This window comes from Mandrillus leucophaeus, unplaced genomic scaffold (genome assembly GCF_000951045.1).
Source record: "Mandrillus leucophaeus isolate KB7577 unplaced genomic scaffold, Mleu.le_1.0 Scaffold916, whole genome shotgun sequence".
NCBI lineage: Eukaryota > Metazoa > Chordata > Mammalia > Primates > Cercopithecidae > Mandrillus > Mandrillus leucophaeus.
In genome coordinates, this window is record NW_012109986.1 from 1,415,536 (window position 1) to 1,431,659 (window position 16,124).

The 16,124-nt window shown below is 37.5% G+C and overlaps 1 protein-coding gene across 1 annotated transcript in view; it reads left to right on the forward strand.

The window, feature by feature from the left end:
- The window catches only part of NBEA (neurobeachin), a gene marked incomplete at its 3' end in the record, with an annotated part of 753,742 nt that overhangs the window by 543,891 nt on the left and 193,727 nt on the right, over positions 1 to 16,124 (forward strand). The window contains exon 41 of the mRNA XM_011969865.1: positions 15,693 to 15,829. Coding sequence (XP_011825255.1) covers positions 15,693 to 15,829 — 137 coding nt within the window. The remainder of the gene's footprint in view (positions 1 to 15,692; positions 15,830 to 16,124) is intronic.

Here is a 16,124-nt window from a genome sequence, read left to right on the forward strand (position 1 = left end):
TATAATTCAATGAATTTTAATATAAAATCTTGATTACCTATTTTAATTTGAATGTTAGCAAGTTGTTTCTTCAAATAACTATTGAGTAACTGAAATTCAAGATTAACTCAAATTTATATAAATTGATAAGTGAAGGATTTAACTAAATTGAAAAAATGACATCCCACCAATGAAATGTATTTCATTTCTTTTAGAATGGTAGTTCTGTCACATATGCTGAGTGACAATAGAAATAGTTTACATAATGGAATTGGAATTTATATGGGTTCCTTATTGTTTCTTCCAAAAGTTAGTAATTTTACTAAGTTAGGGAATTCTGAGTTAATGACAATGATGATTCTTTATGCTTTATGATCAGTTCTGTAAATTGTAATAATTTTATTTTTTGTTTGCATATATATATGCTATTACTAATAGCAACATATACATATATTGTTATTAGGTGATATATATATATATAGGCCCAAACTAATGTCCAAACTTCTTCACCTGAAATATCCTTCTATTTCTCTGTTCCACTTCCTCTCCCATCTCCTCCTGTTAAAAACCCTACGCATTTTTAGACCCATTTAAAACACTGACGAAATATTCACTGGCCAATCATATCATCTCCATAATATTTTTGTTAGCATTTTTTTGGAAGTAGCATTATTGAGATATAGTTCACATATCATATAATTGACCCTTTTACATTGTACAATTTAGTGATTTTTTAGTATATTCATTCACAAGGTTATGCAACTGTTACCAAAATCAATTTTAAAATATTTCATCACTCCAGATAGAAACCTTGTTACCATTTGCCTTTCTTCACCAATTTTCCTGTTCCCTCCTTTGCAGTCCTGGACAACCACTAATCTACTTTCTGTCTCTATAGATTTGCTTATTCTGGACATTTATATCAATGGAATCATAGATAGTCTTTAATGGCTGCCTTCTTTCACTTAGCATGGTGTCATCAAGCCCTTTCCATATTTTGTCATGTAGTCCTTCTTTTTTTTTTTTTTTTTTTTGAGATGGAGTCTCACTCTGTTGCCCAGGCTGGAGTACAGTGGCACATGATCTTGACGCACTGCAAGCTCTGCCTCCTGGGTTCACGGCATTCTCCTGTCTCAGCCTCCTGAGAAGCTGGGACTACAGGCACCTGCCACAACGCCCAGCTAATTTTTTTGTATTTTTAGTAGAGATAGGTTTTCACCGTGTTAGCCGGATGGTCTCAATCTCCTGACCCCGTGATCCACCTGCCTCGGCCTCCCAGAGTGCTGGGATCACAGGCATGAGCCACCGTACCCGGCCACATGTAGTCCTTTTTATGGCACTTATTCCATTATATGGATACACCACATTTTATATATCAGTTCATTAGTTGATGGACATTCAAGTTGTTTCCACCTTTTCACTACTATGAATAATTCTGCTGTAAACATTTTACAAGATTTCATGTGGACATATGTTTTCATCTATCTTAGGTATATTCATAGGAGGGGAATTAGTGGGTCAAATAATAAATCCACATTTAACTTTTAGGCTATTTACCAAAGAGGCTGCGCCATTCTGAATTCTCATCATCAGCATGTGAGGGTTTCGATTTCTCCATATCCTCACCAAGACATGTTATTATCTGTCTTACTTTATTCTAGCCACCCCACAACATATTGATTGTATCATTCTTAAGACACATACCACATAAAGCCTTGCATTGTAGATGTTCTTCCATGTTTTCTCTGTCCTTTTAGACTAGATCCCTTAAAGACAGCATTCATATACTGTGTAGCTTTGAACTGTGAAGAAATCTCCTAACACAATTATTTGCCCTCAAAGGTTCCCACTTAAAAATATTATGTAGGTAAACTGGAAAGCTGAGATAATTATTGAATTAGTTTATATCAAAAAACAAAAGACAAACCAAAACTTATGATCTGTTGAAATAAATATTTGGGGGCTCAAATTATCAGACTGTCTGCTCATACTAACTGAATTATTCAAATCATTTCAATAGCTCATAATAAGTTTTGTTTTGTCTTTTGTTTTTTGGTATAAGTTAATTATACCAAAAGCTGAATTTCAATTCAGCCGTCACTTGAATTCTCCAGGGTAGGAACACCTAAAGTTAAGCTAATCTTTATTGTATTTCCGCTTCTGGTAAACGTGTCATTTTAACTAAATGTTTCTGTAAGTTCCAATTTATAACCTCAAAATACCACAAGTACTGTTACTGTAAAAAAAAAATTTAGCAAATAGAAAAGGTGTTCTATATCCAATGGATTGTAATGCTACTTTGTTTTTTTTTTTAAAGTAGTTAGTACAGAGAGATAGCAACACAGGGAAGAAGTATTCAAATGTAAGAGTTGAATTTATTTTTAATTTGTGTTTTTCATAATGGTAGGTTTGCATTTCTTTACACACACACACACTTACCAAGAATCCAAAATTCAGAAAAGTGATTATGTAAATTAAGAATGAGAAAAACACGGAAGTAAGGAGGAGATCTATTAAAAGGCTCTCTGAAGTGCCAGTCATCTCCTTCATGACCCACTTTGTTGCGCATGACAGTTCCCGGTTGTACCTTCCCTGATTTTTAGAGGGCAATGTATTTTCAAGCTGTTTTTCTTCTTGTAAACTGGGTTAGGTTGTATACATATTCTATAGCTGTTGTTCTACTTGATCAAAACAAAATCAGGTATCCAGTGGTGAAAACAGGGCTGGCAGGTGGAAGAGGGGGCATTATGTCGACTTTTTCTTAAGGCTGACCATTTCTACCTCCCTAAATGTCTTTTTGACTACATTCACTTGCCTATTTACTTACCCATTAACATCTTTTGAATATCTACTAACTCAGATTGTGACAGAAAAAAAAGTCATCAAGAGAATTAGCTCTGCTACCACTACCTCTGGGTAACTCAAATAACCAGGAAGTTATGGCAGATAATGTATATTCCCTAAGAAATTAAAGTAGACAGTTGAAATGATCAGCTTGACAGTTAGACCTTCGGTGTCCTAACTTCGAATATCCAGATACCAGAGGCAAAGTTGTTTATATATAAATTGAATGTTTCCTACAAACTGAGCTAGAAAGGAGAATAAAACAAAAATATACAGCATATGAGAAGAAAGAACTCAAGATTCTGGGAAAACATAATTAAAATAAACTACAGAATTCTGAAAGCTAAGAGTTTGTCTAAGAATATGTTCTTTAAAAAAGAATAAGAGTCTAAGCCAGTAGCACAGAAAATTTTGTTGTAACTGTTGACTTGAATACGTACTATGGGAGAGAGCATGTTCGGTGCAGATAGACTCAAATTAATCTGCTTAAGCCTAACTCTGTGCATTGCAGTGCTGATATGGTGAATGTAACATTCTGTATCCAACAAAACTAGTATTTTTTAAAGGTTCCTCCATATTTATTTTTATTTCATTTTAGTTACAGAATCTAACTAGAAGTTATTCAACCTGATACTTGTATTTAGGGGAAAAATATCTCTTAAACATTCTAAATTCTCTAAAATGCGTTTTGCTCAGGATTTTCCCCTTAATTTTTAAACCCATGTGTATTTCAAGGGAAATTTAATCCATATGTCCCTGACTCACTCACACTTAACTCATCAAAATGTTGTTTAGTGAAAGCTATTTGATGTTGAAAAAGCCCTATGAGTCTTTATGAGTCTTTTTTCTCTCTTTGAATGAGGAAGTTGCTTTCCCAGTCATAAATAGTATACCCAAAGGATTCACATTCAGCTTCAAACACAGAATTCACAATGCTCTTAGAGACAACATTAATACATGCCTATTTCTTATAAAAGCTAAAGTATTTAAATTTCTAACTTAATTTTTAAATCAGTTAAGGTGTTATAAAAGTAAATAAAAGCTTCATCTTGAATATTGAGCCTTTTTGCCTCTTTTCATTATTTTCAAAAAGTCTACAGGTCCTTTTAGAGTGTGCAAACATTTTACTGTAATCCATATTTCTTTTATTTCCATAAACCTATGTTCCCCTTCAACCGTGATTCTGTCATCTATGAAACACTCTAAGGTACTCTTAACTGTAACAACATCCCTGATAACCAAACTGTATAAATTAAAAATGTAATAAAAAGACACAATTCAACCATGCTTATTAGACATTATCTTAGTTCATTTTCTGTTGTTTATAAAAGGATACCTGAAACTGGATAATTTATAAGAAAAGAAACTTATTTTATATAGTCATGGAGACTGAAAAGTGCAAGGTCAAGGGGCTGCATGTGGTGCGGGCCTTCTTGCTGGTAGGGACTCTCTGCAGAGTCCTGAGGCCACACCTGGCATCACATGTGAGGGTTATCACATGTGAGGGGCCAAGGGAACTCACATGCTATCTCAGGTCTCTCTTTTTCTTCTTATAAAGTCAACGAGTTCTACTCCCATGATAACCTATTAATTCATTAATCCACAAAAGGATTAATTCACTCATGAGGACAGGGCCCTAATGACCCAGTCACATCTTAAAGGCACCACTTCTCAATACTGCCACATTGAGGGTTCAATTTCAACCTGGGTTTTGGAGGGGACAAACAAACATATTTGCACAATAGTAGACATCAACCATAAATCATATATAATTTGCATTTTTTGTTAATTTTAAAAATAAAAGCTACCCTTTTTATGGTCAGGTGTTTCACAAACCATACTCATAAGATCTGTTCTTTCTTAATACAGTGTAATAGTTGAAACCCATTTTGATTTTCCACTTTTTTCTCTGTATGGAGAATTTATCATAAACTAATTCCTCTACAAATTTATAGTCATACTCTCTACCAATCTGGAGAATAGGGCAATAAATAACTAACTTACCAGGAGACCATATTTTTCTATATGGAGGTGACTAAGTTTTCATCATTGTTTTAAGCATGTGAATGAGGATATTGATCACCTACTGAGAAAATATATGGGTCATCTTATTAGATCACATTTGAGGGAAAATGCGAGATAACAAAACAATTTTCCTAGTACCAAATTATGGATGTTAGCAACTTGGAGAGGAGGAAGAGTGAGCTCTTCATTACCTTGTCACTGCCATACCTAAGTGTGTCCTGGTCCTCTCTCTGAAAGACTTTGCCACTTACTCAAACGTAAGTTTACAAAGTGATTTTGCCACTACAGTTAGAGCAGTGCTATACAGAAGGATCAAGAAGTCTTTCTGCATACTGAAAATATTTTATTTAATTAGTTTATTTCCATAACTTGATGTTGCAGAGCCAGAATAGCAGCTATAGAAATACTTAAACAATTAGCTCTAAGGACAAGTATTTACATGGCAATTAATTTACAAATAGTTATTCCAGTAGAATATGCTCTACCAGTTCAAGTCATCAGTCCAATAAAAACAAGTCAATTGTTTTCTCTTAGAATAGAAGATTAGAATAGAAAATATCAAGAATCACACAAAATAAGGACAAGACCCGGAAGGACTTGTTGGACTCTTATTCTCTGATGCCAGATCCAAACCACTCAGGTGAATGTGGTTATCCCACCAAAACAAATATAAGTATTGAATATCAACTCTATGTGAGACATAATGGTGGGTTCTTGGAGTAAAAAGACACATATGATCAAAATTCTGCCCTCCAGGAAGTTATACAGGAGAAGAGATAATGAAAAAAAAATAGTTAACCTAAATATAGAAAGGAAACCATTACAACACAATAAATGGTCCTAGAATAACATGGATTCTGGAAAGCATTTATTAGAATGGGTATTTCCTTTCTTGAGTCTTGAAAAATAAGTTAAACATTTAGAAGTATTTAGAGAGTTGTTGCAGAAGGCGGGAAATGTATGCTAAAACATTAACTTCTGTATGAAACTACAATAGTTCTAAATTACTTAGGTAAAACGCATGAGGCAGGGCTGAAACTGACAAGCTCAGGGAGGGAACTTTATGTGCCATAAGGAATCTTGATTTTTTCCTGAAGGCCACAGTGAGACTGTGAAAGATTTTAAGCATGACAGTGATGAATTTTTTTTAAAAAATCACTCTGGCCCTTGTGTAGAATATGTTTTTAGGATGCCCAGACTTAAGGTAAGAGCTTGACAGGAGGCTCTTTTCCAAAGCAGCAGTGATGAGAGCCTCAACTAAGTTGACGGCAGGCAGGAAAGGGGAGAATGGGACAGCTACCAAAAAAAAAAAAATTAGAAGGTAATTTGTGGAGGACTGTAATAACTGACTAGTGCAGGCAGTAAGAATGAGGGGAATCAGGCCTGAGAGGAGAGGTGGTTTAGAAGCTATTAACTGTGTGTGGAAATGTGCAGATGCAAGGTCTTCTGTGGGTGGGAGATGAAGATGCTTGACCTGTTGGGCCTCCAAAATTTTCAAAAGAATAGAAGTTTGAAATTTGAGAGCCAAGGTGGGCATGGAGTTCATAATGGAAACCAGTAAGATCACCTAAGGGAAGTGAGAAAATAGAGAAGTAGTAGGCCAAAATCAGATGCCCTGTGGCACAAGGTTTAAAGGGCAGCCACTGAAGGAGAACCCATAACAGGATACCAAGCAGGAAGTAAAGTGGTAAGAGAAAAGGAAAGATTCCTATGCTTAGGAGTCAGGAACTCTGGCTCAGCACTTTTCAAACTAATGTTCCTTGTAACACAGGTCTTTTGAAAGATGCTAGTGAGAAAAAAGAAACTCTATAGTTAAATGTGTTTGGAAATTTATGAGTTTAAAAATAAGTTGCAGGCCAGGTGCGGTGGCTCATACCTATAATCCCAGCACTTTTGGAGGGTGAGGTGGGAGGATCGCTTGAGCTCAGGAGTTCAAGACCAGCCCGGGCAACATGGCGAAACCCCATCTCTACGAAAAATTTTTTTAAATTAGCCAGGTGTGGTGGTGCGAGTCTGTGGTCCCAGGTACTCAGGAGGCTGAGGTGGGAAGATCCCTTGAGCCTGGGAGGCAGAGGTTACTGTGAGATGGCACCGCTGCACTCCAGCCTGGGCAACACAGTGAGACTCCATCACAAAAAAAACAAACAAGAAAAAGTTGCAGAATTTTTTAATTGATGGACTTTTCCAAGCTTTTAACTTACTAATTAATGAGTATTTCCCAAATAACTTGGCCCAAGTAGAGGTTGGACTGAAATTAAAGGAGAGAATAGGAGTGAGGAACTAAGAGATGGAAACTGATACCTAGAGCTTAACAAAGAAGGGAAGAAAGGAGATAGAAATAAGAGAGCAGAGGCGGCAGGGGAGGGTAGGCCTAGTAGCACAGATAGACAGGGTAACTACCTCAAACAAGAGGAAAGGTATATTTCCAGAAACTGCTGAAAAACAGCAATAAATGCAGATGCAGAAAAATCTTTAGATAGAGGAAGACAAATGAAAAAAATTAATTTTTCTTGAAAATATGAATTATTCATTTATTATATAATCAGGATGAACAAATGTATAGGTGAACTTTTCTAGAAAAAAAAAATCCTTATATCTATCCATCTTCTCAGGAGAATGTGTGACCCAGAAAAAGGGTAAAACCCACTGCTCTGCATTATTATTTCTGAGCTCTAATCTTTGATTCCTTAACCTACAAAGTCTGACATTCAAGGATATGTATGATTTTTCAGTTTCATCTCACACTGCTTTCCCTTACACACCCTAATCTCTGGCCAGACTTATTTACTGCTCATTTATGCCTGCAACTGTGTATTTGCCCAAACTATTCCCCTTGCTCACTATGTTCTCCCAGACCCCGACCTGTCCAAATTCTACCCATCCATCACACCTCACTACAGATGTCACTGCTGTCATTCTATTCCAACTGCTCACTCCCCCACCAAAAATAGGCTGGAAATCATGATTGTTCTGTGAATGTCTAGAATTTTTTTCTGTCCCTTTCTTGGTAGGAGGCAACATATATAACAAATACCCTGACTTTGGAATCAGATCACCAGATTTGAATCCTATCTCTCATTTACTGGTTGTATGACCTCTAAATCACTCCAACCCTCAGTCTCATTTTCTTATATGTAAAATGGAGATGATAGCAGTGCTATCACACAGGAATGTTAATAGAAATAAATCATGTAAAGTACTTTACACAATTCTTAGTTTAACCCTTTCTTCCTTATGTCATAATTATTTTGTGTGTTCTTTACCTTATACTATAAGCTCTTTGTGGGTAAAATTTATGTCTTATACACCACTGTATTCTCTCCTTATATGCAAAAACAATACACTACTCATTAAGTAATTTTTGTTGACTACATGAATGAATGAATGAATGAATGCTGAGTTAAATATGCCTCTACACATTTAATTACAAAGAGAGAGCAAAGTATACACTAGGAAAAATATGATAGTCGTAAAATTATGCCCTTTAAAACCATAATAGTGCACATGTAATATAGCTAGAATGATCAATTAAATTATAACTCTCATTGGTTATCAGTATATTTTTAAATTTGTTTTCTCTAAAACAGTTATCTTTTATATTTATAAAGAAAAATTTGAAATCAATTTCAGAAAAACATAAAATATGTAATATATTAATTTCAGTGAGCTTTTACTATGACATATAAATGCAACACTGGTATATATCATTTTCTATATTCAATCCACAAACATAGATTGCATACTATATGACAGATACGTGATAGGTGGACAAGATAATAAACCCTGTCTTCAATTAGCTTGTGCCAAATAGGAGAAACAGACTTTTAAACACATATATTTAATATATTATAAGTGCCATAATGATATGGCCAGGAAACTATGGAAATATAAAGGCAAGCTACTTAATCCAACCTGGGGGTGCAAAGATTTAAATCATATCCTCTGGTTTATTCACTCATGTAGTCTAGTAGAAATTTACTCTTCCCGATCATTAAATGATATCCCAGTGCCATAGAAGAGTCAATACTCTTCCAGAAGGTGAAAAATATATTCCATATGTTGAACTAAATGTAATATAACTATAAACAGAAATCTCAGCTGGCTCACTTATTAAATCAAAAGGCAGAGCAAATTTTCACACTGAACATTAAAACTATCACTGTTGTTTAGTACTTTTTGTACTGGAAAATAACTCGGTGCTATTTTACTTATAGTATATATGCTTTGTAAGCTTTTTCTTCTAGGAAATCACTCACTGCCTTTGCAGAAAATGCAGCAATTTTTTTTTTTTTTGATTCCTTGTAACAAAGAATTACCTGCTCTATAAATAAATTGGTAAACATAAATGGTAGGTTAAAGTTAGAGCATACCAGAGTCTTTCTCAGTACTTTTTAAAAATATGTATTATAAATATATTAAGGTGGGATTTTAGATAATAGCGTAAAAATAAATGATCTACCATGATGAACAAATAATATGCTAAATTGCAGTATTCAGTTGTTCATATAAGAGGGCTCCATTCCTTCCATGTCTGTTTTAGACTATGCTAAGTTGAGTTTTTCAGATGTAGGTTTATTCTCATCTCAAAACACCTAATTTGTGTTCTTTATCATCTGTCTTATTTTATACAATAATAATCTAAGGAAATTATGATCTGTGGGGATAATCGGTTATTGTTCATCTTAGTGTGAAGGATAGATTATGCTCAAGAAGTCACCTAGGATCATCAAGAGGCCAATTCCTGAAAACAGTGAGCTTTTGTGTAAAATTTGAGTTTATAGAATATTTATAATGGATAGTTTAGGGGAGGGTACATTGTGTCTTTGTGAATATGTTGGGGAGGAAGTAGTACTGAAGTTTAAATTCATAACCCTTGAGGCATAGTATTCTATGAGTTGTTAAAATATTTTTATTTTATTCAAGCAAAAACATTCTGCAACTATTTCCATGCAAAAAAAAGTTCAGGGCTGGAGTGCAGTGTCACTGTCATAGCTCCCTACAGCCTCAACTTCCAGGGTTCAAGGGATCCTCCCACCTCAGCCTCCTAAGTAGATAGCTCCATAGGCATGTGCTACCAAACCCAGATAATTTTTTTTTAATTTTTTTGTAGAGATGAGATCTCGCTAATTGCCCAGGCTGGTCTCAATCTCCTGGCCTCTCATCCTCCCACCTTAGCCTGTCAAAGTGCTGGGATTACAGGTGTGAGCCACCATGCCCAGCCCTAAAAAAAAAAAAAAAAAAAATTGAAAATTTCAAAATATCATTACTCTGAAATTTTATCTGGACAACTATCAATATTCTCTGTATATAAATAAAACAGTCATTATCTAGAGACTTTGCTACTATGACTTTTATATATATATATATTCTTAAGACACTTCAATCACCTGAAACCCAGAGAACCATCCTGGATATCTAAAATTTGGAAATCTAAAATTTGTTGCAGTATTTTTTCTAGAACTTGCCCCTCCCTCGGGCACATACACAAATACCTCCATTTTCATAATGCCCAAAGCTTTCCTAGGATTCCAAAACAAAGTTACAACTTTATTATATTCTTCAGTAATTTGTTTTGAGATTAAAACATCTTATTCCTTTGTTTCTATGGGGGAGAATGTTTTAGGGAAATTGACTGTACCATACTTAAAAATAATGAGTCTATGGCCAGGTGCAGTGGCTCTGACCTGTAATCCCCGCACTTTGGGAGGCCAAGGTGGGTGGATCATGAGTTCAAGACCAGCCTGGCCAACTTGGTGAAACCCCGTCTCTACTAAAAATACAAAAATTAGCTGGGCATAGTGGCGTGCACCTGTAATCCCAGCTCCCTGGGGAGCTGAGACAGGAGAATCACTTAAACTAGGAGGCAGAGATTGCAGTGAGCCAAGATCACACCACTGCACTCTAGCCTGGGCAACAGAGCAAGACTCCATCTCAAAAAAAAAAAGAGTCCAAAGCAGTGATAGATATCTTGTTCAGTCACTCATGCTATGAATTACTTCCCTAGAAAGTATACCACATTATAAAAATAATTATAAAAATTTACTCCCTCCTTATATTTTTGTCCTAATTTCTTTGGAATAATATTATTTTACAGTGAACATAAAGAATTTCAGATTAGTTTTAGTTCTTCTAAATAACATCAGGATTTTAAGTTTAATAATTCTACTAAGATTAGTCAATTTTTTATTATCCAAAAATAACAAGGTTTCACAGGTTCTAAAAGCAAATTGAGCATGTAGTTTCCAGGTAATTGAGGATGAAGAAAATCCATATAGCTAATACAACTTTTAACGATATTAAACTAAGGTTAGGAAATATTCAAGCGATTCTAAAATACATTATAATTTTATGTACCCTAAATATAGTTTACCAATTAAAAGTCATCAAATAATTCTAGCAATTCCAGTTTTAATTAAATGGCAACTCTTTTTCCATGCATAGTCTTTGCTGTGCTTTACATTGAAAGTTGTAAAGAAGCTTATCATTATTAGGAAATTTAATAGCCATCGTTGCCTTTTAATCACTAGAATGTATTTTACCCCCTCCTGAGAATGATTAATTTACCCTCCCGTCCCCCGCCCCCCCGAAAATGATTAGTCCCTGCAGTTGAGAAAAAGAAAAAGCAGCCTCTGACCTCTGGGAACTGGCCTGCCTATATCTAGGCCTCCTTCTTTTTGAGAAATGGCCTGGAGCTCACTGCTAGGCCATGATGTTCCCTTGTTGGACATAAACAACCTCACAGAGCACCAGCTTCATACAGGGCTGTCTGATGATGATGTGAGACAAAAAACAACGTTATAATTTTGACTAAACACAGACAAAAGCAAGATCACTGTGCATACCCCAAAAGTACCAGACATTCCCCTCTTTTGGCTAATATGAGTGACTGCTACATCTTTTGAATTAGAGCTTTAGCATACATTCAGTCTTCCCTCCCTCTAGATAAAATTGATTGAAATACTTAATCATAGAATTATTTCTGATGCCTGACAGAGCCCAATCCAGAGCAAAGCCCTGCTTTCCTGAGCCCTTCCCAAAATCACAAGTAAAATCCAGATCCTACAATGAGTCTTCCAGCACCCGCTAAGTCACCCCATGGTTCTTATTGTTGTCGGTTTCTCTCACTGCAATGAATAATAAAACCCACTTGTTCAACTACAGATACGTTCTTGGTGGTCTTTGGCAAGAAAGCATTGACACATCCAGTAACTTAAAATTTGTGAATATTGGACTATTAGTTCTGTAAAAATACAAATGGGTTTTGTGGCCGTGCACAGTAGCTCACGCCTGTAATCCCGGGACTTTGGGAGGCCAAGCCGGGTAGATCACCTGAGGTCAGGAGTTCAAGACCAGCCTGGACAACATGGTGAAACCCTGTCTCTACTAAAAATACAAAAATTCGCTGGGCACAGTGGCATGCGCCTGTACTCCCAGCTCCTGAGGAGGCTGAGGCAGGAGAATAGCTTGAGCTCGGGAGACAGAAGTTGCAGTGAGCCAGATTGAGCCATTGCACTCCAGCCTGGGCGACAGAGCAAGACTCCATCTCAAAAAACAAAAAAGAATTCTGTAAATTGTAAAGTTTTACCAAAATGTCAGTGTATTATTAAGATTTCTGGGCTTGAAATTTTGATTTTCATCAGCATAATCTAAACCCACAAGTATTTAACATTCTACTTTTAAAGTGTATTTGATAAATGGTTCCTTTTTTAATATAAAACGTGTACTTTCTACTCTAGGTCCATGATGAGGTTTACCATCTCAACTGGTTAAAGATCTTATGGCTCTAAAGAGAAGTTATTATTTTAAAGATTCATTATGCTAGGGTGGTTTTTGTTCTAGTTCACATTTTAGGTTAGATAAATGGGAAGTAATACCCCTATCCTTCTTTCAAAAATAGTATTGGAACAGTATTTTTTAAGCATTATATTGCCAGTTATAAAAAGTAAATAACGTTTATATTTTCCTTTTAATTACCACTTTAGATGGTGGAATTTTAAATTATTATATGCATCAGTGCAATAAGAAGAGGTTTTGTCTTATCCATTTGTTTAACATTTAATATCAATACTTCTATGTGTGCTGAGGACATTATAATTTATTGTTTTATTGCTACAGTAGTGATTGGGATGAATATATTTACAGTCATTCCTCAACTCACTACACCAAGCAAAGTTTAGGAAGTTAAATTTGTAGTTACTTAAGTTATCTTCTAGAACAGAATCAGCTAGATCACCATCTCACCGTCATTCAGAGATGCTGTTCTTTATAAACTATTTTTATTTGGAAAGGGATCCGAGGTTTTCAAATAACCAGGTACCATATGGAAGATCTGCTGGCTTATGATTGTGCCTTATGTAAACATTTTAATATCGGATCCCTAAAATCCAAAGGCTCCCCCAAAGGGGATTAAAACATAATCCCCTCTGTCTATTGCTGTAGTGGATTAACTCCGTATTCTCTCTGCGGCTGGTTTGCTCCCTGAAGACTACAACAAAAAGATTCAGTGCTCCTTAAACATGCTATGGAATTGGAAGTTGTAATTGGAGATTTCCAAAGGACGAGGGTAAAAATGACACACTATTAATGCTGAATATTTCATGATGTGTCTTTCTTAAAGAAAGACCAGTTCGAGGCCCTTTTATAAACGCCCGGAAAATCTCCTCAACAGAACGATATTGGAGTAAAATCTAAAGGAAGCCATCTCCTTTCAGAAACGCAGAGGAGTAAGTAGAGAAGATGTGCTCCCCATGGAAAGTTCACGGATTGTGTCCTTAAAAATTGTAATGTATTTCAGTAAATCAATGGGTACGGTTTTGATGTTTCACGATCTTTTTTCTCATGTTCTCAATTTGGATACGTTAAATTACTTTTTAGGAGAAATAAGTAATTCGCCATTTTTAGTGTTTTTGACGATTATTTGTCTCCAAATGCCAGAAACCTCTTATAAATCTTGGTAGTCCTCTGTCTTTAGAATGGAGACTTTTTTGAGGTTTTTAGCAATGCCTAAAAATGTGTAACTTTGTTTCCAGTGTGAACCAAATCACCTTTCTCACCTTGCCCCAATCAAGAGTAAATCGCATAGATTTCTTCAGAGAGAAAATAGGAAAACTGGCATCCAAGGGAGCGTCCTGGTTGCTTAAGGGTTAAGGGAGCGGTTCGAACCGGCCCGAGCGTTGGGGGATTCGGAGGAGGGCGCGGAACGCAGGAGGCGCCGCCAAGCGCGCGCACAGACCCTCCAATAAACACAAAGGAGGGCCTGGGGAATAGAAACCCAAATCCACTTGTAATCGTACAAGAGATTCGGGCGTAATTACTTGAGGAACCTAGATTAAGATTGATGAGCCTTTAAAGTGGTGCTTCAGATCGACTGCCTCTCCCTTTCCAAAGAAAAACCTTGTGCAACCGAGGTGGACCCCGACTCCGCTGGGCAGAGGCCGAAGCCCAGAGTCCGCGAGCCCCGGGGGCTTATCCGAGGATCGAGAGCAGTGAAATGAAAGACAGGGCTGTGCGTGGGTCTGGCCCAGGCAGTCCCGACAGGCTGAAAGCTGACACTGTCACAGTTTGCTCCTTAGCCACCCCCTTGTAATCGCGACAGAAGCCAGCCCAGCCCGCTGTGTTCCCGCAGCCTCGGGAAGGCTCGGCTTTGTGCAAGACGGTCGCAGATTGGGTGTGTGCTGCGCCAGGGAAGGCCAACTTGGCCGCGTCTCCCGAGGCCGGCCCGGCGGGGGCTGAGGGCGGCATCGGCGCGAGGGATCTCCGCCCGGAGGGCCGAGGCCTAGCGGCCGCAGAGAACCTGACTTTTTATTGCCTTTCCCCGACTGTTATTGTGACGCACTTGACTGTATGCATTTGAGGGGAGAAGTGGAAGGGATTATGATGCGCCCTTGCTACCGACAAATGAATGGTTGTATCCGATCCCCACGTTATGTATAACGTTGTATCGTGTTTCAAATCCAGGATTGCGAAGAATGTCTCCCTTTGGGGAGACTTTACAGGAAACATTTAGGTAATATCCCATTTGAATTCATATTCTATACGCGTAATTCGTGATTTTCAACCTTAACAGATTGAGGGAATTCGAAGCAGGCACCCTGGCAGGCACTTTTAGTGAAGCTGTTTCTGCAGTTTCAAAAGTTGAGAAGTAGCACTTTCGCACGGTTTTTTTGAGAATCGTTTTGTTCAAGCGTCTTACATTTTCATCCCTTTTGATATATTCTCTGTGAGAAAGTGACTACGATTTTCGTTCTTTTCTACATAAGAACTTTATGTAATGTCCGTATGCACGCGTATGTGTGTGTGTAGCGCGCCTTAGGAGACAGATATTAGATTAATCTTCCTGCAAGAGGCAAACCGCTCACAACAGCGGAATTTATCATTTAGATCCTTGCCCCCTTCTCGTCCTCTCGCCTCTCCTTGGGGAGCGCCGCTGCTGAGTGGAGCGGCTTCGCGCGATGGCTGGTCTTGGGGGCAGTGCTGACTGCCTAGGGTCTCTGGAAAAGCCAGTGATACTCAGTGGAGAATTGGGACGTTTGTCCGTCCTGCACTTTTAAGTAGGTTAATGGCAGCCCCTCACCAACCATGTAGGATTTCTAGGTGGAAATTGAGCGGTATTCGGTATCCTGACCTTCTGGGTTTTCATACCATTTTTTCTCTCTAGTCTTGTTATAAGATAAAGAATAAAAGCTAAGTAGTCCTTATCTTACATGAAAAAAGAGTTTGCCGCATAATACGGGAACCATTTTTTCTAGTGCATCCTTACCAATAAAAACCTCTGGTACCCTTCTGGGAGGGAGCAGGAAGGGCCACAGGGGATCAGCCTGACTCCCCTTATCCTTGCCTTGCAGGCCCAGTGGTTCTCAGCACCCCTGCCCAGCTCATCGCTCCCGTGGTGGTGGCCAAGGGGACTCTCTCCATCACCACGACAGAAATCTACTTCGAGGTAGATGAGGATGATTCCGCCTTCAAGAAGATCGACACTAAAGTGAGTTAAAGCGATTCCATGTACGGTACTGGTGGCTTTGTGGCAGGAAGTGGTTTTCAATTTTGTTTGATTTTACCTGACAGTGGAGGAAGGGAGCACATTCTCGTCTTTCTCAGAGAAAATAAAATGAATGAAATAGCATGTTCACTTTATGGAACTGAAGAATATATTAATGAAGTTAAATCCTGTATTACCAGAGCATGCACATTTTAACAGTCTTTCTGTGAGTGCCTTTGTTTGCGCTTGGGCAGATTTGGTAGTTAAGCCAATTGCTCCCAAGTCCCTGGGGCCCAGA